The 26,708-nt window shown below is 52.6% G+C and overlaps 1 protein-coding gene across 1 annotated transcript; it reads left to right on the plus strand.

Moving 5' to 3' along the window:
• The first annotated feature begins 23,983 nt into the window (after window positions 1-23,983).
• On the plus strand, window positions 23,984-25,316 carry LOC146764362 (uncharacterized). Its single transcript, XM_085565283.1, has one exon. The coding sequence runs from the start codon at window positions 24,180-24,182 to the stop codon at window positions 25,314-25,316; it is 1,137 nt and encodes a 378-aa protein (XP_085421409.1). The 5' UTR covers window positions 23,984-24,179.
• Window positions 25,317-26,708: the final 1,392 nt, after the last annotated feature.

Here is a 26,708-nt window from a genome sequence, read left to right on the forward strand (position 1 = left end):
GAGGAGGAGGAGGTCGACGATGACGATGACGACGACGACGACGACGACGATGAAGAGGAGGTGGAAGATGAGGAGGAGGAATAGGAGGAGGAAGAAAAAGAACAAGAACAAGGAGGATGACGATGAGGAGGAGGAGAAATAGGAGGAAGAGGAGAATGAGGACGAGGAAGAGGAGGAGGAGGAGGACAATCAAAAGGAGGATGAGGAGGGGGAGGAGAATGAGGAGGAGCAGGAGGAGGAAGAGGAGGAGGAGGAGGACGACAAGGACTAGGGCAAGCACAAGGATGATGAGGAGGAGGAGGACAAGGAAGAGGAGGAGGCAGAGAAGCATGAAGAGGAGGAATAGGAGGAGGAAGAGAGAGGACAAGGACAAGGAGGATGATGAGGATGAGGAGGAGGACAACGAGGAGGAGGAGGAGAAGAAGGATGAGGACGAGGACGAGGAGGAGAAGGATGAGGATGAGGAAAAGGATGAAGATGCAGAGGACAAGGAGGACGAGGAGGAGGAGGACAAGGAGGAGAATAAAGAGGAGGAGGACAAGGATGAGGAGGACCAGGAGGAGAAGGACGAGGAGGATGAGGATGAGCATCATGGGGAGGATGAGGAGGAGGAAGAGGAGGAAGATGAGGAGGAGGAGAAGGAGAAGAATGAGGATGAGGAGGACAATGAGGAGGATAAGGATGCGGAGGATAAGGAGGAGGAGGATGAAGAGGAGGACAAGGATGAGGAAAAGGACGAAGATGAGGAGGACAAGGAGGACGACGAGGACAAGGAGGACAAGGAGGAAGAGGACGAGGAAGACGAGGAGGAGGAGGAGGAATAGCAGGATAAAGAGGATGAGAATGAGGACGTAGAGGAGGAAAATGAGGGGGAGGAGGAGGAGGAGGATGAGGAAGAGGAGGACGAGGAGGATGAGGATGGGGACGGGGACGAGGACGAGGACGAGGACTAAGACGAGGAGGAGGATGAGGAGGAGGATGAGGAAGACGAGGACGAGGACAAGGAGGAGGAGGAGGAGGTCGAGGAGGAGGAGGACGAAAAGGACGAGGAGGACGAGGAAGAGGACGAGGACGAGGACGAGGACGAGGAGGAGGACGAGGACGAGGAGGAGGACGAGGAGGAGGACGAGGACGAGGAGGACAAGGACAAGGACGAGGAGGAGGACGAGGACAAGGAGGACAAGGAGGCGGACCAGGAGGAGGACGAGGAGGACGACGAGAATGAGGAGGAGGAGGACAACGAGGAGGAGGAGGAGGAGAAGAAGGATGAGGACGAGTACGAGGAGGAGAAGGATGAGGATGAGGAAAAGGATGAAGATGTAGAGGACAAGGAGGAGGAGGAGGACTAGGAGGAGGACAAGGATGAGGACGAGGACGAGGAGGATGAGGAGGAGGAAGAGAAGGAGGACAAGGAGGATGACAACGACGACAACGATGGCGAGGACGATGAAGAGGAGGTGGAAGATGAGGAGGAGGAATAGGAGGAGGAAGAGAGAGAACAAGGACAAGGAGGATGATGAGCAGGATGAGGAGAACAAGGAAGAAGAGGAGAATGAGGATGAGGATGAGGAGGAGGAGGAGGACAAGGAAGAGGAGGAGGCAGAAAAGCATGAAGAGGAGGAATAGGAGGAATAAGAGAGAGGACAAGGACAAGGAGGGTGATGAGGATGAGGAGGAGGAGGAGGAGAAGAAGGATGAGGACGAGGAAAAGGATGAAGATGCAGAGGACAAGGAGGGCGAGGAGGAGGAGGAGGAGGAGGAGGAGGGGAAGGAAGATGAACGGGAGGAATAGGAGGAGAAGGAGGAGAATAAAGAGGAGGAAGACAAGGATGAGGAGGACCAGGAGGAGAAGGACGAGGAGGATGCGGATGAGCAGGATTGGGAAGACAAGGAGGAGGAAGAGGAGGAAGATGAAGAGGAGGAGAAGGAGGAGAATGAGGATGTGCAGGACAATGAGGAGGATGAGGAGGATACGGATGCGGACGATAAGGAGGACTAGGATGAGGAGGAGGACAAGGAGGAGGAAAAGGACGAGGATGAGGAGGACAAGGCGGATGAAGAGGACAAGGAGGACAAGGAGGAGGAGGACGAGGAAGACGAGGAGGAGGAGGATGAATAGGAGGATAAAGAGGATGAGAATGGGGATGTGGAGGAGCACGATGAGGAGGTGGAGGAGGAGGAGGAGGAGTAGGAGGAGGACGAGGATGAGAAGGACAAGGAGGATGAGGAGGACGATGAGGAGAAGGAGGAGGAGGACGAGGACAATGAGGAGGACGAGGAGGACGAGGAGAACGACGAGGAGGAGGAGGACGAGGAGGAGGAGGACGAGGAGGAGGAGGAGGACGCCCTCCTTGTCCTCTGCATCGTCATCCTTTTCCTCATCCTCATCCTTCTACTCCTCGTCCTCCTCTTCGTCCTCCTCCTCGTCCTCATCCTCCTCCTCCTTATCCTCCGCATCCTTATCTGCCTCATCCTCCTCATTGTCCTCCTCATCCTCATTCTCCTCCTTCTCCTCCTCATCTTCCTCCTCTTCCTCCTCCTCGTTCTCCCCATCCTGCTCATACTCATCCTCCTCATCCTTCTCCTCCTGGTCGTCCTCATCCTAGTCCTCCTCCTCTTTATTCTCCACCTTGTCCTCCTCCTCCTATTCATCTTCCTTTTCCTCCTCCTCCTCCTCCTCCTACTTGTCCTCTGCATCTTCCTCCTTTTCCTCATCCTCATCCTTCTCCTCCTCGTCCTCGTCCTCATCCTTCTTCTCCTCCTCCTCCTCCTCACTGTCCTCCTCCTCCTCATCCTCATCATCATCCTTGTCCTTGTCCTCTCTCTTCCTCCTCCTATTCCTCCTCTTCCTGCTTCTCTGCCTCCTCGTCTTCCTTGGCCTCCTCCTCCTCCTCATCTTCCTTGTGCTTGCCCTAGTCCTTGTCGTCTTCCTCCTCCTCCTCTTCCTCCTCCTGCTCCTCCTCTTTCTCCTCCCCCTCCTCACCCTCCTTGTCATTGTCCTCCTCCTCCTCTTCCTCATCCTCATTCTCCTCTTCCTCCTCGTTCTCCTCCTCATCATCATCATTTTCCTTGTCCTCGTTCTCTCTCTTCCTCCTCCTATTCCTCCTCCTCATCTTCCACCTCTTCTTTGTCGTCGTCGTCGTCCTCCTCCTCCTCCTCCTCGTCCTCCTTGTCCTCCTCATCCTCCTCGTCCTCCTCGTCCTCGTCGTCCTCCTTCTCCTCTACCTCCACCTTGTCCTCCTCCTCGTCCTCCTCGCCCTCCTTGTCCTCCTCCTCCTTTTCCTCCTCCTCCTCCTCCGCTTCCTCCTCCTGCTCCTCCTCTTCCTCCTCCCCCTCCTCATCCACCTTGTTATTTTCCTTCTTCTCCTCTTCCCCCTCATCCTCATTCTCTTCTTCCTCCTCGTTCTCCTCCTCCTCCTAATCATCCTCCTTGTCCTCGTTCTGTCACTTCCTCCTGCTATTCCTCCTCCTCATCTTCCACCTCCTCTTCGTCGTCGTCGTTGTCGTCGTTGTCTTCCTCCTTGTCCTCCTTCTCCTCCTCATCCTCCTTTTCCTTCTCCTCATCCTCCTCCTCATCCTCCTCCTCGTCCTCATCCTCGTCCTCCTCGTTGTCCTCGTCCTCCTCTTCCTCCTCGTCTTTCTCGTCCTCCTCCTCCTCGTCCTCCTCATCCTCCTCGTACTGCTCCTCCACCTCCTCCTCCTCCTCCTTCTCCTCGTCCTCCTCATCGTCGTCCTCCTCCTCCTCCTCATTGTCCTCCTCCACATCCTCATTCTCATCCTCTTTATCCTCCTATTCCTCCTCCTCCTCCTCGTCCTCCTCGTCGTCCTCCTCATCCTCCTCATCCTCTTCGACCTCGTCCTCCTCGTCTTCGTCCTCGTTTTCGTCCTCGTCTTCGTCCTCGTCCTCGTCCTCGTCCTCGTCCTCCTCGTCCTCGTCCTCCTCGTCCTCATCCTCCTCCTCCTCATCCTCCTCCTCCTCGTCCTCCTTGTCCTCCTCATCCTCGTCCTTTTCCTCATCCTTGTCCTCCTCCTCATCCTCCTCCTCCTTATCCTCCACATCGTTATCCTCCTCATCCTCCTCATTGTCATCCTCATTCTCCTCCTTCTCCTCCTCCTCATCTTCCTCCTCTTCCTCCTCCTCATCCTCCCCATTTTGCTCATCCTCATCCTCCTCGTCCTTCTCCTCCTCGTTCTCCTCATCCTTGTCCTCCTCCTCTTTCTTCTCCACCTTGTTCTCCTTCTCCTCCTGTTCATCTTCCTTCTCCTCCTCCTCCTTGGCCTCCTTGTCCTCTGCATCTTCATCCCTTTCCTCATCCTCATCCTTCTCCTCCTCGTCCTCATCCTCATCCTTCTTGTCCTCCTCCTCCTCCTCGCTGTCCTCCTCCTCCTCATCCTCATCATCCTCCTTGTCCTTGTCCTCTCTCTTCCTCCTCCTATTCCTCCTCTTCATGCTTCTCTGCCTCCTCCTCTTCCTTGTCCTCCTCCTCCTCCTCATCTTAGTGCTTTCCCTAGTCCGTGTCATCCTCCTCCTCCTCCTCCTCGTCCTCCTCCTCATCCTCTTCGACCTCGTCCTCCTCGTCTTCGTCCTCGTTCTCGTCCTCGTCTTCGTCCTCGTCCTCCTCGTCCTCGTCCTCCTCGTCCTCTTCCTCCTCCTCCTCATCCTCCTCCTCCTCCTCCTCCTTGTCCTCCTCATCTTCGTCCTTTTCCTCATCCTTGTCCTCCTCCTCATCCTCCTCCTCCTTATCCTCCGCATCCTTATCCTCCTCGTCCTCCTCATTGTCCTCCTCATCCTCATTCTCCTCCTTCTCCTCCTCCTCATCTTCCTCCTCTTCCTCCTCCTCATCCTCACCATCCTGCTCATCCTCATCCTCCTCGTCCTCCTCGTCCTCCTCCTCGTCCTCCGCCTTGTCCTCCTCGTCCTCCTCCTCGTCCTCCTCCTTGTCCTCCTCCTCGTCCTCCTCATCCTCCTCCTCCTCCTCCTCCTCCTCCTCCTCCTCCTCCTCATACTCCTCCTTGTCCTCTTCATCCTTTTCCTCATCCTCATCCTTCTCCTCCTCGTCCTTGTCCTCATCCTTCTTCTCCTCCTCCTCCTCCTCGTTGTCCTCCTCCTCCTCATCCTCATCATCCTCCTTGTCCTTGTCCTCTCTCTTCCTCCTCCTATTCCTCCTCTTCATGCTTCTCTGCCTCCTCCACTTCCTTGTCCTCCTCGTCCTCCTCATCATCCTTGTACTTGCCCTAGTCTTTGTTGTCCTCTTTCTCCTCCTCTTCCTCCTCTTCCTCCTCCTCCTCGTCCTCCTCCTCCTCGTCCTCCTCCTCCTCGTCCTCCTCCTCATCCTCATCCGCGTCCTCCTCCTCCTCCTCGTCCTCCTCCTCCTCCTCCTCTTTCTCCTCTTCCTCCTCCTCCTCCTCGTCCTCCTCCTCCTCGTCCTCCTCCTCGTCCTCGTCCTTGTCCTCCTCCTCCTCCTCCTCCCTCTCCTCCTCCTCCTCCTCCTTCTCCTCCTGTGAGTGTGGTTCTCAGGATTCAATGACTCCAGGATTCCAGGAACCTGGAACTCTGCGATTCCATGGCTCTGTGACCCCATGGATAGATTCAGGACTGTCTCCAAGGCCACGAGCGAACGTTGGTGCCAGCGGGAGGGGCTGCAGTGCAGGGGCACCAACAGCTGAGAGGCGACTGCAGCTGCTGCTGCTGCTGCTGCTTCTGCTGCTGCTTCTGCTGCTGTCTCTGCTGGTGCTGCTGGTTCTGCTGCTGCCTCTGCTGCTGCTGTGCGGGTGCTGCTGCTTCTGCTGCTGCCTCTGCTGGTGCTGCTGGTTCTGCTGCTGCCTCTGCTGCTGCTGTGCGGGTGCTGCTGCTTCTGCTGCTGCTGCTGGTTCTGCCGCTGCTGCTGCTGCTGCCGCTGCAGCTGCTGCTGCTGCTTGTGGGGGTGCTGCTGGCAGGGGCAGGGCCCTAGTGTGGCTGAGCGTTGCCATCTCAGCCTGTGAGCTCCTGGGAGCTCAGGACAGAGCCAGGACTGACCCAGGTTGGCACTGCACTTGAGGACAGACACAGAGAATGAAAAGTGCCCACAGAGTGGTTCCGAGCTGCTCTGTGGGAAGGAGGAGGGAGGGAGGATGAATCCCCTGCCCAAGGCTGACAAGTGAAGGCTTTGGGAGGGAAAGCAAGTCTTAACCTGACACTAAGTCCTTCAAGGGCTCAGTTGCCCATGCTGAGCAGGATTTCATTGCGCAGAACTGACAGGGCCAGATCCAGGGATGGGGAGGACATCGAGGAGGGCTCCAGGTGAGCAAATTCTGCAGTGCTGTCAAAGAGAGAGACTACAGCCAGGTGAGGGAGGCAGGTGGAAAAGGCTTTGTGCCGTCCCTGCTCAGAAGGGATCCTCAGCACAGCCCTGACGATCTGTACATAGGAGAAAACATTGAACACAAAACAACAAAATGATAAACTGCTAGTAACCACAAGAAACCCAAGTTCCCTGAGGTGGGAATTGGAGCAGGAGAGCTTGAGGATCTGTGGGATTTCACAGAAGAACTGGCCCAGGGCATTGCCATGGCACAGGGGCAGGGAAAATGTATTGGCTGTGTGCAGCAGAGCACTGAGAAAGGCACTGGCCCAGGCAGCTGCTGCCATGTGGGCACAAGCTCTGCTGCCCAGGAGGGTCCCGTAGTGCAGGGGTTTGCAGATGGACACGTAGCGGTCATAGCACATGATGGTCAGGAGGGAATACTCTGCTCCAAGGAAGAACAGAAGGAAAAAGAGCTGTGCTGCACATCCTGTGTAGGAGATGTTCCTGGTGTCCCAGAGGGAATTGTGCATGGCTTTGGGGACAGTGGTGCAGATGGAGCCCAGGTCGCTGAGGGCCAGGTTGAGCAGGAAGAAGAACATGGGCGTGTGCAGGTGGTGGCCGCAGGCTACGGCGCTGATGATGAGGCCGTTGCCCAGGAGGGCAGCCAGGGAGATGCCCAGGAAGAGGCAGAAGTGCAGGAGCTGCAGCTGCCGCGTGTCTGCCAGTGCCAGCAGGAGGAAGTGGCTGATGGAGCTGCTGTTGGACATTCGCTGTGGCTGCACATGGGCACCTGTTCATGGAGAAAGGACAGGGACAAGTCAGGAGAGGCTGCTTGGAGTCAAACCTGGGCCATTCCCTGCAGCCTGTCCTGCTGGGACTCACCCACCCTTGTTCCTGCTCTGGGAAAACCTTCACCCAGGTCCCTGCCTGAGCTCCAGTTGTGCTGGCTGAGTGTGCCAGGAGCAGCAAGGGCTGTATGTGGGGGCTCTGGAGAAGCCATCCCTGCTCTGCTGCCCTGGGTTTGTAGCCATGGGGCAGAGGAACAAGGCTGGATATTCAGGATCTGTCAGGGGAATCACTCCTACTGCAGAAAGGCTTGGTACCATCCGCATTCACACTCCTAAGAGAAATTGATGGCAGGGGTTGGATTTAGGAATTGATTTCCTACCCACACACGATTCCTGTCTCTTTGAGGTCAGAAGTCCCCAGCATTCCTGCTGCACTCAGAGTTTGCCACTGAGAGATGTGAGAGGCAAAGGATTCCCTGTGGCTGAGGGCAGGTGAGGGGCTGGATGGGTTTGTTCCCCCAGCACTGCTCTGTTCAGCCCCCTCTGCTTCCCTGAGCATCTCCCTGGGCCTGGACATCCCCTCCTGAGAGGTGCCTTGTCCCTGCCAGCGCTCACAGAGCCCATCCCACCCTGTGTGCCCTCGGCCTGGCCCTACAGAAACCTGCCTGTGTGCAGGGCCCTGGCTGGGGCAGGCTCTGTGTGCAGCTGGGCAAGGGCAGCTCAGGAGAGCCCTGCTGGGCCCTGCAGAGGTGATGCTGCTGCTGCCCAGGGCTGAGGAGTGGCTGAAGGCCCTTTGGGAGGCTCCCAGCAGAGACACTGACCACCCAAAGTCACAATTCTGGAGTCTCTGGACATGTTCGAACATTCCTTTGATGATCCTGTGTATCCCTTTCAACTCGGAATGTTCTGTTATTCTGGGATTTCAATTCCTGTTCTGCTTCTCTCAACCCCCTGTTGTCTATAATTGAAGGAGAAAAAAAGACCTTGCAACAGTATTAGAACAGTAAAGTAAAAACCAGACCTTTATTGGAAGCTTCCAGGTGTCCCAGTGGGGATGAGGCATACCCAGCCCCTGATTTCAACAATTTGTTCATGTTGATTATTTAGGATATTTAACAGGAACATCCAATGGGAGATTCAGTACCCAGTTACACACCCCTGGCACAACCCACTGGAATAAGTCCAGGGCCTTCTTTGTCCCAGTTTTTCTTATCACTGCTCACATTCAAATCCCAAAATACTCTTCTTGTGGGTTCTTTCTCTGATAAAAAGATTATATAGCACTTTAAAAATGTATTTAGACAGGTTATAGTTCTAAAATCCAAGAGAAGGTAAGGAAACATACTAGAGTTAATTAAGGATCATAAATACATTAAATATATAATAGTAGTTAAAAAGAGTTATTTAAGAGTTTAATAGAGTTAGTTAAGGATTATAATTTTAAAACTACGTAACAGTAATTTACAGAACTATGAATATATGAAAAATATATAAAAGCAAAAATATTTTTATCATCATCACAACTTCATCATCTTTCTCCAAGCAGAAAATTGAAAATAATCTCAGGAAAGCTCCTGACCTTTACAGCAAACCCAGGCTTACCTTCTTTGGGAAGTGCCCTCTGGAGCTGGTCTGGAGCTGGAGCAGTCCTGCCCCAGCCAGCCCCTCTCAGCAGCAGCACCTGCCCTGCTCAGGGTGGCTCCTTCCCCCCACAGCTCCTGGCCAGCGCTGGGAGCAGCTCCAGGGCCGGCTGAGAGCTGTCCCTGGCAGGCAGCAGAGTCCCTGGCCCAGCACAGCGCCCTGGGCTGCAGGACCCTGCTCTGCAGGACAGCCCTGGGCACCCCTGGCTGCTCTGCACAGGAGATGAGCAGAGAATGCACTCACAGGCTCTGTGGGCATTGGGATGTTCCAGCTTTAGGAGATCTCTCCAGGAGCTGCAGCTGCATTGTCCTGCAGCCAGAGGTTCCTGTGCCAAGGGCTGGCAGTGATTCTGCCCCAGGCACTTCTCAGCCCCTTCCCAGCCCTGACTGATTGAAGCTCTCTGTGCCTCTGTGCTGTGCCCGGGCTGGCTGCAGGCAGTGCCCCAGCCCTGCTGGGCTGGCAGAAGAGCTGCTCAGCATGAGAAATGTGCTTTTGAAGTTCTGCTTGGTTACCAGGCTCTCCCTCTGTGCCAGGAGCCCGGCCCAGCTCAGCAGCACAGACACAGCAAAAGGACTTTAATGACCCTCTGGGGCTTTGTGCTCAGCCCTGAACATCAGGCCCTGAGAGGGATCTGCAGAAACCTCTGGAGAACTCCATGTCAGAATCCAACTCCAAAGTTTCTTGGACTTTTAATGGGTCCCACTGAGAGACACGACTGAGAAAGTGTCCCCAGGCCCCAGGCAGAGCAGAGAACTGGAGGCACTGATGCCAGGTGGGGACAAAGAGAAGCCAAGTCTTGGTGCCCTGGGGCATAGCAGGGTCTGTGCCACCAAGGGCTGTGAGGAGACACCTTGTCCTGAGGCCCTGGGGCCTCCTGGCACAGCCCCAGCCAGGCTGGGCACTGTCAGCCCCTGGTCCTGCCCTCAGCATCCCCCCATGCCCACATCCCAGTGGCCTCAAGGATCTGCTGGAAGGAGTCCCTGGGGAGCCCTGGTCAGGAATGGCCCTGGGGGCTCCTTCATGCTACCAGGGACTGCAGGTTTTTCAAAGGACTTTGGCTTTTGCTTTTGCCTTGGAGTCTCTGAGAGCTTTGTGCAATCATGGCCTCCAATTATCTGCTGTAATTAGTCCCTGGAGAGGCTTTGTCAGGAACAACACTCATTAATGCTTCAAGGTACTTCAGTTCTTTTAAGGTACTTGGTGTTTCCCTTTTGATACAGACTCTGTGGGAGGTTTGTGCAATCATGGCCCCAATAATCTGCTTTAAGGAGTCCCTTGAGAGCTTGGCACTGACACTCAGAGGAGCTCTTTAATGCTTTGAGATACTTAACTTTTGTAAGCTACTTTGGAATTTTCATTTCCAGACTGAGAAGTTTTTGTGCCATCCTGGCCTCCAGTTCTCTCCTCCAAGGAGTCCATGAGGAGCCTGTGTTGGGGATGCACCTAAGTAAGTCCCATTAGTACCTCGTGACACTTTGGGTTTTTCCTCTTGATTTTAACTTCTGGAAGGTTTTTTGCAATCTCCTCTCAGGCCCTGAGGTTCCAAGGCTCAGCTCCAAGTGCACCACGGGGCTCATTAGGATCAAGCAAGTCCTGACAAACCACGCTTCTGCCTTGATTTGCCACTGTTGTAATGTAGTTCATCATGAACATTCCTTTACTGGTTTTGCTTCACCAATTTGAGATTTCCTGGCTAATGCATCGACTAGTGTAGTGGGTTCAGTGTTGGCTAATTATCAGTGCACACACTAGAATATACTTACTCAATTCCTGCTGTGAGGTAGGATTAGGAGAAAGGCAAAGGTCAAACTTTTAGAGTAAAAAGAAAAGTTTACTAACAGTAAATAAAAGAAGGAGCATTAAGGACCAGAACAAAACTTTCAGAACACTTCCTCTCTCCTGACAACCTGAAAATGTAAAGAGAAAAAACCAAATATTTTCAGTCAGTTTACCATCTCTAGAATTGTCTTTCTTCTGTTCACTTAGGTAGAGAAGTTCCTCTTGTTTATGTTATGGAGGCATCTCCACAAGAAAACAGTTATCGCATGGCTTTTAGCTTCCACAAATAGCAGCTGCTCAGAAAAATCTGCAATTGTGAAGTCCCTCCAATTTTCTCACAGGCTTTCTCACAGCTGTGTTTATGGGCCATGTCAGTTTATGGGGTATTAGTTTAAAGAAGAGCTGTTAAAAGCAAAAGTTCTCTCCTTCTATTTCTAAAATCATCTTCATCTCTGGGAACAGAGGTCTTCTTCTCTCCCTGAGGGCACAGTGTCTCATCACTGTGCTCTCTTTCTCTGTTCAAACTTCTCGTGGGATCACAGCTACTGCAACATTTGCTTACTTTATCATGGAGGCCTTTGCTGAGCAAGTCATCTCCCCATAGTTTTCAATGCCTTATAGCCAAAAAGAGAGTCTGATGTATCAATGACATCCTTCTCCACAGCTTTAGCAGAGGATTTCAGCCCCAAGATCAAGGCATCTCCTCATCCCTCCCACCTGGGACTCAACTTCCCCTTCCCTGCCATCGGTGTGTCCATGTTGCTCCTCTGTGTGCCTGCCCTGTGTCCTTTTCTCTCACTGGAGGGAGGATGGCAGCACTGGCAGAGTCAATATCTCCCGGGGCTGCAGATGGTTCCGTGAGCCCGGCTGAGCTTGGTGGCTAAGTCTTGTTTTGGCCATGGTCCCTGGACATGAAGACCAGTTCTTTTCCACATGAATGAAGAAACAGAGTGCCACTGTTTTAGGGGTGGATGAGAGTTGACCACCAGAGGCAAAGGCCATCCAGAGCTGCCTGATTGTGTTCTAAGAGATACCCTTACAAATAGGAAATTTTTTAGGGAGGGTACCAATTTTGGCAATGGACATCTGAAATAGCAGACGGTTATTTCCATACAGAGAAGAGCACTAAGCCCCAGTGCTCCAGGAGCTGATGAGGGGCAGGCCTTGACATTCCAAGATCAGCTAGACCGGTCAGGTGGCCATGGCAGGCCAAGCCAGCCAGACCTGGTCCATGTTCTCCTATCCCATGGGGCCCCACAGTGTCCCAATGGTCCCTTGCTTCCAGGAGGCCCTGAGGTGTCACAATGCCCCCTTGGTGACACCAGGCCCTGAAGGGTCGGAATGGTCTCCATGGTTCCATCAGGCCCCACAGAGTCATAATGGTCTCTGGGTCCATGAAGCCCCATGGTGTCACCATGGCTCCTTGGTTCCATGGGCTCCAGTGGTGCCACAAGGATCCCCTTGGTTCCATGAGGTGCCCACAGTGTCACAGTCATCTCCATGGGAAGGAAAGAACCGAGCCCCAGTGTGGCAGGGGCAGCCACCAGAGGCCAAGGCCAGCCAGACTTGATGGTACTGGCAGATTTTGTCTGGGAGCAACCCTTGAATATAGGGATATTTAGAGGTGGCATCCTAGTTTCAGACATGGACACCCGGAGGAGAAGGGCTGTTCTTTGCAAGGGAAGAAAAGCACAGAACACCGGTGTTTGTGGGGCAGATGAAAGGTGGCCACTAGAGGCCTAAGGCAGCCAGACCTCTCTGTCCTGGTAGCTTTTGTCTGAAAGCAACCCTTGGATAGAGGGAATTTTGGAGGTTGAATTCCATTTTTGGTAATTTCTTCATACATAAGGACAGTTCATTTCCATAGGAAGGAAAGCAGCAAGCCCCAGTGTTTCAAGGCAGGTGAGAGGCAGCCCCCAAGGGTCCAAGGGTAGCCAGACTTGTCTTTCCTGGCATTTCATTTGGGAGAAATCCTTGGCTGTATGTTGTTTTGGAGGTGGATTCTCAGTATTGGCCATGGGCGCCTGGTCAAGATGGATGGGTTTTTTTCCTATGGATAAGAGAAGCGTGAAGTCCAAGTGTTCTGGAAGAAGATGAGAGGTTGTCTTAGGCCAAGCCAGCCAGATCTGGCTCTCTTGGCCCCTTTTGTTTAGAGGCTATCCTTGGACATATGGCATTTTGGAGGTGGAATCTCAGTTTTGGCCATTTCTTTAGGAAGGAAAGCACAGAGCCCCCGTGTTTCTGAGGCAAATAAATGCCAGCCCTCAGGAAGACAATGCCAGCCAGACTTGTCAGTCCTGGCAGATTTTATCTGGGAGCTATCCTTGGATATAGGGAATTCTGGTGTCAAATGCCCAATTTTGGCCATGTGATCCTAGTTGAGGTGAATGTTTTTTTCCCATAAGAAAGAAAACCACATGGTCCCAGTGTTTCATAGGCAGATGAGAATTGGCCCCTGGGTGGTCAAGGCAGCCAGACCTGTTCCATGTTCCCTTGGTTTCGTGGGATCCCCCAGTGTTGCAATGGTCTCCTTGTTTCCATGAGGCCCTGGAGTGTCACAATGTTCCTCTTGCTTCTGCAGTGTCACAATGGCCCCGTGCTTCCATGAGGCCTTGCAATGTCACAATGGCTTTGTGGTTCCACAAAGCCCTGATGTGTCACAACAGCCCCTTGGCTCTGTGTGCCCTCGCTGTGTCACAACGGCTCCTCTGTGACACTGCGGCTGCATAAGGTCACCATGGACCCTTGGTTCCTTGGGGTCTCTGAGTTCCACAATGGTCTCCTTGATTCCATGATGGATCATGGTGTCACCGTGGTTCCTTGGTTCCATGAAGTTCTGCAGTGTCACCGTGGTGTCCTTGGACCTGGACTGTCACAATTGACCCTTGGTTCCATGAGGTTCCGTAATGTCACTGTGGTCACTGTCAGATGCTGGATGAGATCCATGTCCCGAGACACCTTGGGATGCTCGGAATGCCCGTGTGGGGCCGGGGGCGGGTCAGGCCTTGGTTTGTGGTGGGACAGAGCTCCGCCCCCAGCCCTGGCCTGGCAGAGCTGTCAATCACACAGCAGGGGCGGTGCTGATTGGCTGAGCTGTCAACCAATCACACACCAGCAGCTGGTGCCTACCCTGACTCTGATTGGTCAATCACCTGGCAGTCCCACCCCAGGGGCGGGCCCATGGAGGCCCAGGGGGTTAAAAGCCGGAGCACGAGGCCAGCCCGTGGTCTGGATCCTGCCTTCTCCTGGGGTTCCTCTGTTAGTGACGCTGGAACCCATGAGGTTGGTGCTTGTGTACATGTCTTTCTATAGATCTCCTGTCTTTCTGTTGTTCTCTATTTATCCTCTTTCTAATCCTACTTACCTGGAACATTTTTTGAAAAATTAACATATTAAGGGTTAAAGGTTTTTAGGTTATATTAATTAAGTTACTGAAGTTAATGCTAAGATAAGAGATTTATGTTGAAGAGGGTGTTGTATTAAAGCCTTAGGTAAAGTTCCATTCTTGTCTATATTTTGTCAGTAAAATTTTGTGTCATTTTGACCTCTTAGCTCCATTGGTTAGAGCATGGTGCTGGTACCACCAAGGCTGTAGGTTCAATCCCTGTGTGGGCCATTCACTAAAGAATTGGACTTGATGATCCTTGTGGGTCCCTTCCTACCAAGAATATCCTTTGCATCTGGCTATGGTGAGAATATCAGGTTGATGTTTCTCCTGTGCACCAAACTCAAGTAAAGGAACCTTTGGTGACCCCCAGCATTTCAGTGTTCTGGGGTGTTAAATCCTGCAGACTCACAATGGCCTCGTGTGTCCATGAGGCTCCACAGTGTCACCCTGGCCCCTTGGTTCCATGGGCCTAACACTGCCACAATGATCCCCTTGGTTCCACAATTTCCCACAGTGTCACACCGGCCCCTTGGATCCATGAAGATCTGCACGGTCACACAGATTTGTGACATTTGTCCTTGCTGCCCCTCACATCCCCCTGCCCCACAAACAGCCCCGAGCCACCCGTGAGGGACAGGCCCTGCTGTGCCAGGCTTGGCTCAGGGCTTGGCCTTTCTGCTTCCCCCAGCCAGCCCAGGCCTTGCTCAGCATTGCAGTTCCCTGCTCTGAGCCTTGGGCTCCCTGCAATCCTGGCCTCAAGGATCTGCTCTCACCTGGGAGCCTTTGGCAGTCCCTGCCCTCAGTGGGGCCCAGTGATGCTCCAAGGGACTTGGAGTTTTGCTCCTGACTCCTTGAGCAGCTTCTTCAGCCTTCTCTCAGTGCCTGAGGGTCCTGGACTCAACCCCAAATCCAGGGTGGGGATAATCAAAATACAGGAAGCCATCAGGGGTGCTTTGTCTTCATTCAATTTTCTTCAAGTCTCCAGGGCTTCTGCAGCTGATTGGACTCAGTCTGGAGTTCTGTTAAGGAGGAATATTTCCAAATGCACCTCATGACCTTTTTTTCTTCAATCAAATGAGTATTTTTCTTATTTCCCATTTCAGAGAAGAGCTGATAGAAGCATTCCCCAGGAGACCTTGACACTGAAGTTCTCCTTAGGATGTCTGGGCATGTAGAAGAATGAGCCCATTGAGGGCTGACCCTGTTTGGACAAGCTGCTCCTCACCCCCAGCCTCACCATGTTTGACATCGCCCAACTGGCACTGACATCCCTGTGCCCTGCAGCAGAACCTTGTCCCTGAGCTCTGCAGCTCCATGTCCCAGCCCATTGCACCGTGTCCCACCTGCTCTCCTCAGGGCTCTGCCTGCACACAGGCCCAGGAGAAGTTTTCCTCTTAGGAAGGAAAGAATGGAAAAGCCTGAGCAGGTTTCCTAAACAACAGACCCCACTCAGGAGCCACCTGTTCAGTGCAGGCTGCCTGTAATGGTGTCACCTTTCTACAAGGGACAGTGTGACCAGAAATGATCACTGGAAGCAGAATTCTCTGAGTCTCCCAGCTGAATTCTCTGTTCCTGTCCTTTCCCTGGATCTCTGTTGCAGATGGAAGCTGCTGGTGCCATCCTCACCTTTAACTTCTCTTTGGAAGGCAAACAGATGTTCCCAGCTGTGTTAAGCAGGATTTGCTCAATGTTTCTATAAATCTTTTGTGTTTCCCAATGGAATGAAAGGGGCCATTTTGGCACTGAGGGGGTGACGTGGAAGCAAGAAGTCAATGGTGACCCTGGGGTCCCATGGAACCAAGGGGCCATGGTGACACAGCAGGGCCATGTGGATCCAGTGGTCCATTGTGACACTGTGGATCCAAGGAGACCATGGAGACACCCCCAGAACCTCATGGAACCAAGGAGTCCATGGTGACCCAGCAGGGCTGCATGGAGCCAATGGTCCATGGTGACACTGCCCATCCAAGGAAGCCATTTGGATACTGTGGAAGCTTATGGAGGGAGGTGGCCATTGTGACACTGAAGAACTTCATGATACCAAATATCCATGGGGACACAGCAGGGCATCATGGAACGCAGGAACTGCTGTTGGCAGTGTGGAAACTCCTGGAACCAGGGGCTGTTGTGGCACTGCAGAACCAACACAGCTGCTGCACCTTGTCCCCTGCCCTGCACAGCTCCTTGGGAGGCACGGCAGGAGCAGCACCCTGGGAGCCTTGGAATGCCCCTCTGAGATCCATGGCACACACTCCCAGGGGCTGGAATTCCAGTTCCCAGCCAGGAAAAGATGTTCCTACCCTTGAAGGCAAAGCTCTGATGGAAGAGCCAAAAGCCGATTGGAGCAAATCCTACAGTGACATTTCACTGCCAGCCTTCCTAACTTCACACATGGTTGTTGTAGCTCGTGGATTGGGAATTAAATCTGGGCATGGTCTTTGCTGGGAGCTGCCGTGGCTCAAGGGAGACACTGAGAAAGAAACAGAGCAGGCAAAGAGAGGTGGAAGGGAAGGGAGGACAGAAACACAATCAACTGAGAAGGTGGCACTCTGAAAAACAAAAGAGAACTGACTGAAAATTAATGGGACAAGAAGCAATAATTCTGAGAGTTTTATTTACTATTTAACTATATCCCATACACCCAGCTGCACACAATCATGGTCCCACACCCTTTAAATTTGGATCCCACTTCCTCCAATTTCCCTCCTACCCCATCTCACCCTGGAGGCTGTGGAATTGGGTGTTTTGTCATGGGTTAGAGTTTTTTGAGGTGGAAGAAAGCCATTTTGAAGTGGGATTATAGCATTTTGGGGTAAGACTGAGGTGATTTTAGTGAGACTGAGTCATTTTGAGGTGACAGATGAATCCATCTTGACTTCAGTAGTGCAAAGATATGGACAACACTGCCTGAAATCCCCCAAGAACCCACAAATCCTCCAGAATATGTCCCCAGACTATAAATTCCTTCTCAAATACCTGTTAAAAGGTTGGACTTTAGAAATCTGTGAATAATTACTTTCTTTTCAGTCCTATTTCAGGTGTTTTAATTGATAAAGACAAATCAGAAGAATGTTAGGGTGAAACCAAAAAGATAACCAGTCAGGTGTCTTCCCAATATGGATCACAGGGAATGTGGGTCACCAGGCCTGTGCCCAACATGGGTCTTCCCATGGGGGATAAGGCTGGAGCAGTGTACAAAGCTCTTCATGCAGTTCAGGGACTCACAGGACTTCCTTTACTAGTGCGTCCATTGGTGTTTGGTCAAGTGAGAGCTCTGGGTGAAGCTCTTCCCACACCGGGGACACTCGTAGGGCCTCTCCCCAGTGTGGATGCGCCAGTGCTTGACAAGGGAGGAGTTGCACTTGAAGCCCTTCCTGCAGTTGGAGCAGCAGAAGGGTCTCTCCTGTCTGTGAATCTGCTGATGACAGAAGAGATTTGACCTGGTCTTAAACTTCTTCTGACACTTGGGACACATGTAGGGCCTCTCCCCAGTGTGGATCATTTGGTGGATGATCAGTTTGGACCTCTGGCTGAAGCCCTTCCCACATTGCTCACACTTGTATGGCCTTTCCTCAGTGTGGATGATCTGGTGGCGAATCAATGAGAACTTCTGGCTGAAGCTCATCCCACATTCCTCACACTCGTAGGGCCTCTCCCCAGTGTGGATGCACCGGTGGGTGACAAGGGTGGAGTTGTGCTTGAAGCCCTTCCCACACTCAGGGCAGCAGAAGGGCCTTTCCTCTGTGTGAATCTGCTGGTGGCAGAGGAGATCAGAGCTGGTGTGAAACCTCTTCTGACACTTGGGACATTCTTAGGGCCTCTCTCCAGTCTGGATGTGTTGGTGGGTGACAAGGGCAGAGCTGCAGCTGAAGCCCTTCCCACACTCCCCACACTCGTAGGGTCATTCGCCGGTGTGGATAATCTGGTGGCAGATCAGGGTGTTGCTCTTCCTGAAGCTCTTCCAATACTCCAACCACTTCTAGGGCTTCTCCCCATCATGAGGCTTCTCATGGACCAACAGCTCCAAGCTCTGGCTGAAGCTCTGCCCACCTTCCTGGCACAGGGTGGGTCTTTCCTCCTCAGAGCACCCTGGGCTGGGCTTGCAGTACCTCCTCCTGTAGGATCACCGAGGGATTTCCTCCCCGTTGGATTCCTGCACTGTGCAGCTGCTCAAAATGGCCTCTTCCACTAGGTTCTGCAGAGGGGATTTGTCCTCCCTCATCTCCATCCCCAGCGGCTTGTCTGGGGGAAGAAAGACATGGAGAGGATGGGGTTTGCCTCTGAGCCAGAGGGAAGAGGAAGGAGGTTCCCCCAGTGCTTCCCCAATAGGACAGCGTCGGCAGTGGGGCTGTCCTGCAGCCGGGGGCCGTGCTGAGTTGGGAGATGGAGCAGGAGAGAGGGGGAAAGGGGCACTGACTTCCTCCTCACCTGCCTGGGGGTCCCAGGGCATCTTCCTCTTCCTTGCAGCCTCCTCCTCCATCTGGCAAACTTTAAGGGATGGGAAATCCAGCTTTGGAAGGAAAACAAGGGGAGAGCACATTAAGTTTTGTACTGGTTTCAAAGCAAACCAGGGAGAGAGTCTAAGCCAGAATGACAACTGAGTAAGAAAATTACGATCAAGGCAATGATACAGAAACACTGGATTAACCTGACAGAGACAGGATATAACCTGACACCCCGTTGCTCAGAGTGGTGGTAGCAGTCTGATGAAATGGTGGCTGCATTTTGGCTCAAGTGATGAACATGATTCTGTCAAAGCAGTGATCCTGTAGAAGGGTCTGGTCTTGCTCCGAAGGTCCAGTGGTGCTTATGGAGCTCTTGTCCTCTGGGAATGCAGTAGGCAAGGTGGTCATGGTGTTGCAAATGGTGAGATTATATCCAGGTAGGAATGCTTGGTTCCTCCCCCTGGGCGGAGCATCCCACAATGGGATGATGTAATTTTATCAGTCCTGCAGTGACACTCGATGGCCCATTAACAGAAGATGGCCCCTGGAGGGTGTTATCAGGGCTGAGCCATGGAAGAGATAAAGAACACTGCCCCACCTGTTGATAACAGTTTATGGAGATGGGGACTGAAAACACTTTTGGTTACATCTGACACTGTAACCTGAAACAGTGAGGCAATCCCTGCTCGGGGTGGGGGGTGAACACCACCCCCCTTACCCAAACTGGCTCAGGTGTAAAACCCCCACCCTGGGAAGGCCACGCACACAGGGGACAATGACACACTTGCCCCGCCCCAGGGGAGATCTCTGTCCCTGTCAGTCCCTTGTTCTCCCCCTTTTCTTTTTCTTTCCATCTCTCTCTCTACCCCTCATTTACTGTTCAATAAAATCCACTTTGAATTTGGTCTCCTTAGCACCTTAATTAGGGCAGAGGCAACTGTCTAATAATTTTATTAGCCAGACTGCAACATTATTTTTGCACAGTGAGTTCAGGGCTCTGTTGTCTGACCCCAAGTGCCTTTGACAACAGCCTGGTTCCCTCCTCTGAGGAGGTTTTGCCTCTTTCTGGAGGAACTCCTGGAAACTTGGATGCAGCTTCCTTTGAGTGACTTTTGGGAGAACATATGAGGAAAATGGCTGTTGTGGGTGGCCAGTGTAAAGAAAATAAATTCTTGTCCTTCCTTGAAAAGTTTGTTAAAATAATTGGAGGAAAGGGAGCAAATCATACCAGAGAGACTGACAAGGTTCATTCTCTCCAAGGTGTGGAACACAAGGCTACTAAATTCCTATAAGAAGCCCAGTTCAAGTAGATAAATTCCCAAGTAACTCCTGAATTCAGAGGTTTTGGGACTTTGCCAAATATGAGAATCATTATTTTCTTGGTCCCTGTCACCTTTGTGACAGCTACACTGAGCTTTCCCTTCCCTTTATTAATATGTATTGGGCCAAATTTCCACTTTCCTTTTTTTGGAACCTGCCAGCACCTGAGCTGGAGATGTGCTGGAACTGATGAAACTTGGAATTGCCACAGAATTGCTTCTATTTTCAGTTTATTCATGTATGGGATTTGTTTGCATTTCCATCACAAGTGACTTTTGGGAAGAGCAAATATACCTCAAGGCATTTTTTGGAGGGTTAAGTTTTATTTCTGCCGAGTTTGTTTTGTCCAGTGCTCAGGGGATGCTCAAGGGTTCTCTGTGCTTCTCGCCCTAGGGGATTCTTGGGAGGGGCTTGGGGTGGTTGTCCCTGTTCCCGTCACTCCAGGCCATTCCCTAGGGGTGTTCGTGTCCCTGTCACCCCAGGCCATTCCCCAGGGTGTCTCCATCATTCTCACCCAGGGAATACCTGGGGGGTCTCCCACCCTCTCACCCCTGTGCCAGGAGTTGCTCGGGGCAGTCTCTGTCCCTCTTAGCCCAGGGGATGCTCAGGAGTCTCTGTCCCCTTGCCCTGGGGGATGCTCAGGGGGTCTCCATCCCTCTGGCCTCAGGGAATGCTTGTGCAGGGCTGGGGACCAGGGGCTCTGTGTCCCTCTCAGCACTGAGGGTGCTCGGGGCTTGGGGGGCTCTCTGACCTTCCCATCCCTGGGGAGGCCGGGGGCGTCTCTGTCCCTCTCAGCCCTGGTGTGACCCCACCCAAACATCATCGGGGTTGGAGGGACAGAGACACCCCCAAACCCGCAGAAGGGCTGAACCTGGGATTTGGTTTGGGGCTGAGGATTTAGGAAGCGGCTGGAATTGGGGCTGGGGTAGGAGTTGGGGCTGAGATTTGGATTAGAGCTGGGATTGGGATTAAGGCAAAACATGGGATTGGCTTTAGGGCTGGGGCTGGGATTGGGTCTGGGGCTAGATGAGTCTGGCACTGGACTGAGATTAAATACAGAACTGTGAGTGTGTCTAAACATGGAGTGAGATTGAGACCAGGATCAGGGTCAGGTTTGGGACTGAGCACACGCAGAGTGGGACAGGGGGGATGTCACTGCAGGATGTCCCTGGCATCGTCCCAGCCCTCCTCAGGCACCTCCGAACATGGAGGGCAGCTGGGTGCTCCAAGATCCAGGTGCTGCCATGCAGCCCCTCAATACCAGGCGAACATTCCCTGAGGGCAGCCCTGAATGTGACCCTTGGGGCTCTGGGATCAGCCCTCACATCTCTGTGGGAGCAGCTGCAGACATGATGAGAGACTTTCTCCCACTCATTCCTGAGGAAGGGTGAAGCCCAGCTGTCCTTTTCTCCTGCTGCCTCCTCCTCTCCTCAGCTGAGGATGTGAAATCAGGAGCAGGAAATCCCCATTCCCTGTTTCCTTGTGGGTACAGCCTGGAAAATCCACTCAAAATGAAGAACGTTCTGACAGCCCTGCTGAATGACACCAGGAGGAGGTTGGTGAGAAAGGGAGGAAATTGTATTTTGATTGGAAATACAAGTTAAAAATTATTTCTTTCCATCCCATTCCTTTTCAGTCTCTTGCAGTTCTGTTTTCAGAGTGCCTCCTTCTCGGCTGATTGTGTTTGTGTCTCTCTGCCTCTCTTTGCCTGCTGTTTTTCTCTCTCTCTCTCTCCCCTGAGCCAGGGCAGCTCCCGCCAAAGACACCAAAGATAATCAAAATCTTGATTATCTCAGAGGTCTTTTATAGTCCACTGTCAAAGCAGGGGAACAGGCAAAAGACATTGAAAGTCTATTGAAATCGTTGAGGGGGAACAGGTAGAATGAAGAATAAATCCATTGAAGCCACCGAGAGGGAACAGGTCATGTTATCAGCTGTGAACGAGAGCCATTGTTTTCATCATCCATTGACCACACCTGGGAAACATCTCACATTGATCAGGCCAGCCTTCCTCCCTGTGGTGGGGGTCTCAGTCTTGGTCCTTGGGAGGGGCTTCAATCTCTGTCTATCACAGTGGTCATGAGGCAGATGAGGGGTCTTCCGTGGGAGATCATCAGAGTTACCCCAAAGTTCATTGGGCCAAGAGGTGGGAAAATCTGTGGGTTTAGCAGGTATCGTGAAGCCGGTGTGAGCACGTAGAACAAGCCACTCCTTGCCAGGTCCTTGCCAGGCCCTGCTCGAAGCAGTGGTCTGTGGCGGTACAGCAAATACACCTGCAAAAATAATCATCCATCTCTCCAAGCTGGATCTCCAATCAGGGTCTGCAGGATCTCAGTTTCTGCCATTGCGGCAAACGTGAGGCAAAAATGAGAGGAACATGGGACTATCCCTTACACAGGGTGCTGATGTCCTTTGAAGTGGAATGATCCCCACATGCATCCAGCACTGCAATAAACATACCATCTCTGCAAATCCTTACAGGATTTGTGAGGATCAGTTTTTCATCTGTGTTTCAGCAGCAGAGCTAGCAGACTAAACAGCATATTTTACCTATGCTAGCAATCTACTAATAATTCAAATCAGCACATTTCACCTAAATCCAAATGGATTTCTACCATGTTAAATTTACCTTATTAAATACCCTGTTTCAACCCCCGATCACACCCTGGGCTGCGAGGGACAGAGTCTCCCCCGAGCACTCCCCTGGCACAGGGGTGAGAACAATGGAGACTGCCCTGGGGAATGGCTTGGGGTGACCGGGAGAGAGACACCTCCTCAGGAATGGCCTGGGGTAACAGGGATAGGGACAGGGACAGCCCCTGTGGAATAGCCTGGGGTGAAAGAGATGGGGACAACCCCTCAGGGGAATGCCCTGGGGTAACAGGGCCAGGGACACCCCTAGGGAATAGCCTGGAGTGACAGGGAAAGGGACAACCCATCCAAGCCCCTCCCAAGCATCCCCCAGGGAGAGAGACACAGAGACCCCTTGAGCATCCCCGGAGCACTGGACAAAACAAACTTGGCAGAAATCAATTTAAACCCTCCACAAAATGCACTGAAGAATATTTGCTCTTCCCACAAGTCACTTGTGATGGAAATGCAATCAAATCCCAAATATGAACAAACCAAAAATAGAAGCAATTCAGTGGCAACTCCAAGTTTCATCAGTTCCAGCACAGATCCAGCTCAGATGCTGGCAGGTTCCAAAAAAAGAAAAGTGGACATTTAGCCCAATACAGATAATTAAAAGGAAGAGAATGCGCTGTGTAGCTGTCACAAAGGTGACAGGGACGAAGGAGATAATGATTCTCATATTTGGCAAAACCCCCAAACCTGTAAATTTGGGAGTTATTCAGGAATTTAGGTAGAGCTGGGCTTCTTGTAGAACTTGTCAGTCTTGCTGGTATCATTTGTTCCCTTTCTTTCAGTGATTTTAGCAAACTTTGCAGGGAAGGATAAGAAAATATTATCTTTACACTGGCCACCCACAACAGCCATTTTCCTCATAAGTTCTTCTATAAGTTGCTCAGAGAAAGCTGCATCCAAGTTTCCAAGAGTTCCTCCAGAAGAGGCAAAACCTCCTCAGAGGAGGGAACCAGGCTGTTGTCAAAGGCACTTGGGGTCAGACAACAGAGCCCTGAACTCACTGTGCCAAATTAATATTGCAATCTGGCTAATAAAATTGTTAGAGAGATGCCTCTGCCCTAATTAAGGTGCTAAGGAGACCAAATCCAAAGTGGATTTTATTGAACAGTAAATGAGGGGTAGAGAGAGAGATGGAAAGAAAAAGAAAAGGGGGAGAACAAGGGACTGACAGGGACAGAGATCTCCCCTGGGGCGGGGCAAGTGTGTCATTGTCCCCTGTGTGCGTGGCCTTCCCAGGGTGGGGGTTTTACACCTGAGCCAGTTTGGGTAAGGGGGGTGGTGTTCACCCCCCACCCCGAGCAGGGATTGCCTCACTGTTTCAGGTTACAGTGTCAGATGTAACCAAAAGTGTTTTCAGTCCCCATCTCCATAAACTGTTATCAACAGGTGGGGCAGTGTTCTTTATCTCTTCCATGGCTCAGCCCTGATAACGCCCTCCAGGGCCATCTTCTCTTAATGGGCCATTGACTGTCACTGCAGGACTGATAAAATTACATCATCCCATTGTGGGATGCTCCGCCCAGGGGGAGGAACCAAGCATTCCTACCTGGATATAATCTCACCATTTGCAATACCACAACCACCTTGGCTACTGCATTCCCAGAGGACAAGAGCTCCATAAGCACCACTGGACCTTCAGAGGAAGACCAGACCCTTCTACAGGATCACTGCTTTGACAGAATCACGTTCATCACTCCAGCCTGACTGCAGCCACCATTTCATCAGACTGCTACCACCACCCTGAGCAACGGGGTGTCAGGTTATATCCTGACTCTGTCAGATTAAACCAGTGTTTCTGTATCATTGCCTTGATCTTAATTTTCTTATTCAATTGTCATTCTGGCTTAGACTCTCTCCCAGGTTTGCCTGCAAACCAGTACAAAACTTAATGTGCTCATCCCTTGTTTTCCTTCCAAAACAGAATTTCCCATACCCAGACTTTGGCTGGATGGAGGAGGAGGCTGCAAGGAAGAGGAAGATGCCCTGGGACCCCCAGGCAGGTGAGGAGGAAGTCAGTGCCCCTTTCTTCCTCTCTCCTGCTCCATCTCCCAGCCCAGCATGGCCCCCGGCTGCAGGACAGCCCCGCTGCCGGTGCCCTCCTGCCGGGGGTGCACTTGGGGGATCTCCTTGTCCTTCCCTGTGGCATGGAGGCAAATCCCATCCTCTCCTTGTCCTTCCTCCCCCAGACAAGGAGCTGAGGATGGGGACCAGTGAGGGCAAATCCCCGTGGAAGAACGTTGTAGAAGAGGCCATTTTGAGCAGCCCCACAGCACAGGAATCCAACGGGGAGGAAAAGCCCCAAAAATCCCCCAGGAAGAGAGGCTGCAAACCTAGCCCAGGGTGTTCTGAGCAGGAAAGATCCACCCTGGGCCAGGAAGGTGGGCAGAGCTCAAGCCAGAGCTTGGAGCTGGATCTCCATGAGGAGGTTCACCATGGGGAGAAGCCGTACAAGTGCTCGGAGTGTGGGAAGAGCTTCAGGCAGAGCAACAATCTGAAACGACACCTGATGATTCACACCGGCGAATGGCCCTACGAGTGTGGGGAGTGTGGGAAGGGATTCAGCTGCAGGTCCCACCTCATCATCCACCAACGCATCCACACTGGGGAGAGGCCCTACGAGTGTCCCAAGTGTCAGAAGAGGTTTCACACCAGCTCTGATCTCCTCTGCCACCAGCAGATTCACACAGAGGAGAGGCCCTTTCAATGCCCCGACTGCAGGAAGAGCTTCAAGCGCAACTTCCACCTCATCAGACACAAGCGCATCCACACTGGGGAGAGGCCCTATGAGTGCCCCACATGTGGGAAACTATTTCAGACCAGCTCAAATCTCCTCCTGCATGAGCGGATTCACACGGATGAGAGGCCCCTCCGCTGCCCCGACTGTGGGAGGAGCTTCCAGCATAACTCAACCCTTGTCAGGCACCAGTCCATCCATACCAGGGAGAGGCCATATGAGCGTTCCCAGTGTGGGAAGAGCTTCACCCAGAGCTCTCACTTGACCAAACACCAACGGAGCCACCGGTAAGGGAAGCCCTGAAAATTCCCCAGCTGCAGGAAGAGCTTTGTGCACTGCTCCAGCTTCATCCCCCATTGGAGGACCATGTTGGGAAGAGCCCTGGTGATCCATGCTCCCTGTGATCCATGCTGGGAAGACACCTGTCCCTTTTCCTGCCCCTACCAATGGCCTGATATGGGATTGAAGAACATGAGGGTCTGGCCATGGCCCTGTCACTACATTCACTCCCACCTCAGGTCATTGCCAGGGGCAGGAAAGGGACTCTTTCTCTCTCCCTGAGGAGAAGGGTGTCCTTTCCATGCAGGAGGAAACACGTGGCCAGGAAGAGACAGTCACTGGTGATGTAGTTTTCTGTGGAAATAGTTTATCTTATCCCTTCTGTTATCAATATTCTTTCTGTTCCTGTTTGGTCCCGGTCTTGTTGCTGTTCCTAGTAAATTGTTCTTATTCCAGCCTGGAATCTTTGCCTTTTGTGCTTTCCATGGTAGGTGGGAGGGCAGCAAATGGCAGGGTGGTTTTAGCGGGAGCAGGAAATTGAGGAATCCCATTCCCAAACCCCAGTTCTTGGAAACCGAGCATCCCAGCTGGTGCCAGCCCTGGTGGCCATGGCAGCAGCCTTGGGAGCGGGTCCCTGGCTGGGGCTGAGGGAACCTCTTCACTCTGGTGCCCAGGGACAGGAGTGGAGGGAGCGGCTGCAGCTGAGTCGGGGCAGGCTGAGGTTGGATCTCAGGAAAAGGTTTTTGCCCAGAGGCTGCTGGGGCACTGCCCAGGCTCCCCAGGGAAGGGTCACAGCTCCAGGGCTCTCTGAGCTCCAGCAGCGTTTGGACAGCGCTGCCAGGCCCAGGCTGGCAGTGTTGGGGTGTCCTGTGCAGGGCCAGCAGTTGGACTCGAGGATCCTGATGGGTCCCTCCCAGCTCAGCCAATTCTGTGGTTCTGGGATCCATGACCCTGGGGATGGGAGTGCCAATGGTTGCCATGGCAACGGGCTCTGGCTCCAGGCCTGAGCTGGTGTCCATGGCAACCACCCCTGGCATGGGGTCTCCATGGAGCTGCCCAGGGACTGACCATAGCAACAGGGGCTGGGGATGGTTGCCATGGAAACTGACCATAGCAACAGGGGCTGGGGATGGTTGCCATGGAAACCGACCATAGCAACAGGGGTGGGGATGGTTGCCATGGAAACTGACCATAGCAACAGGGTTTCCTGGTGATGGTTGCCTTCTAAGGATGAGATTTGTCACAGGATCTCAGAGGGGTTCCATGGGGACTTTCCAAGAGTTTCCAGGCTGTTCAAGAGCTGGAATGGCACACACAGAGACAGGGGCTCCATGGAGCCCTCCCAAGGGTTTCTGGGGATGGCAAAGAGCTGTGTGGTCAGAGGCAGTCACAGCCATTCCATGG

This window comes from Lonchura striata, chromosome 35 (genome assembly GCF_050655825.1).
Source record: "Lonchura striata isolate lonStrDom1 chromosome 35, ASM5065582v1, whole genome shotgun sequence".
Classification (NCBI taxonomy): domain Eukaryota; kingdom Metazoa; phylum Chordata; class Aves; order Passeriformes; family Estrildidae; genus Lonchura; species Lonchura striata.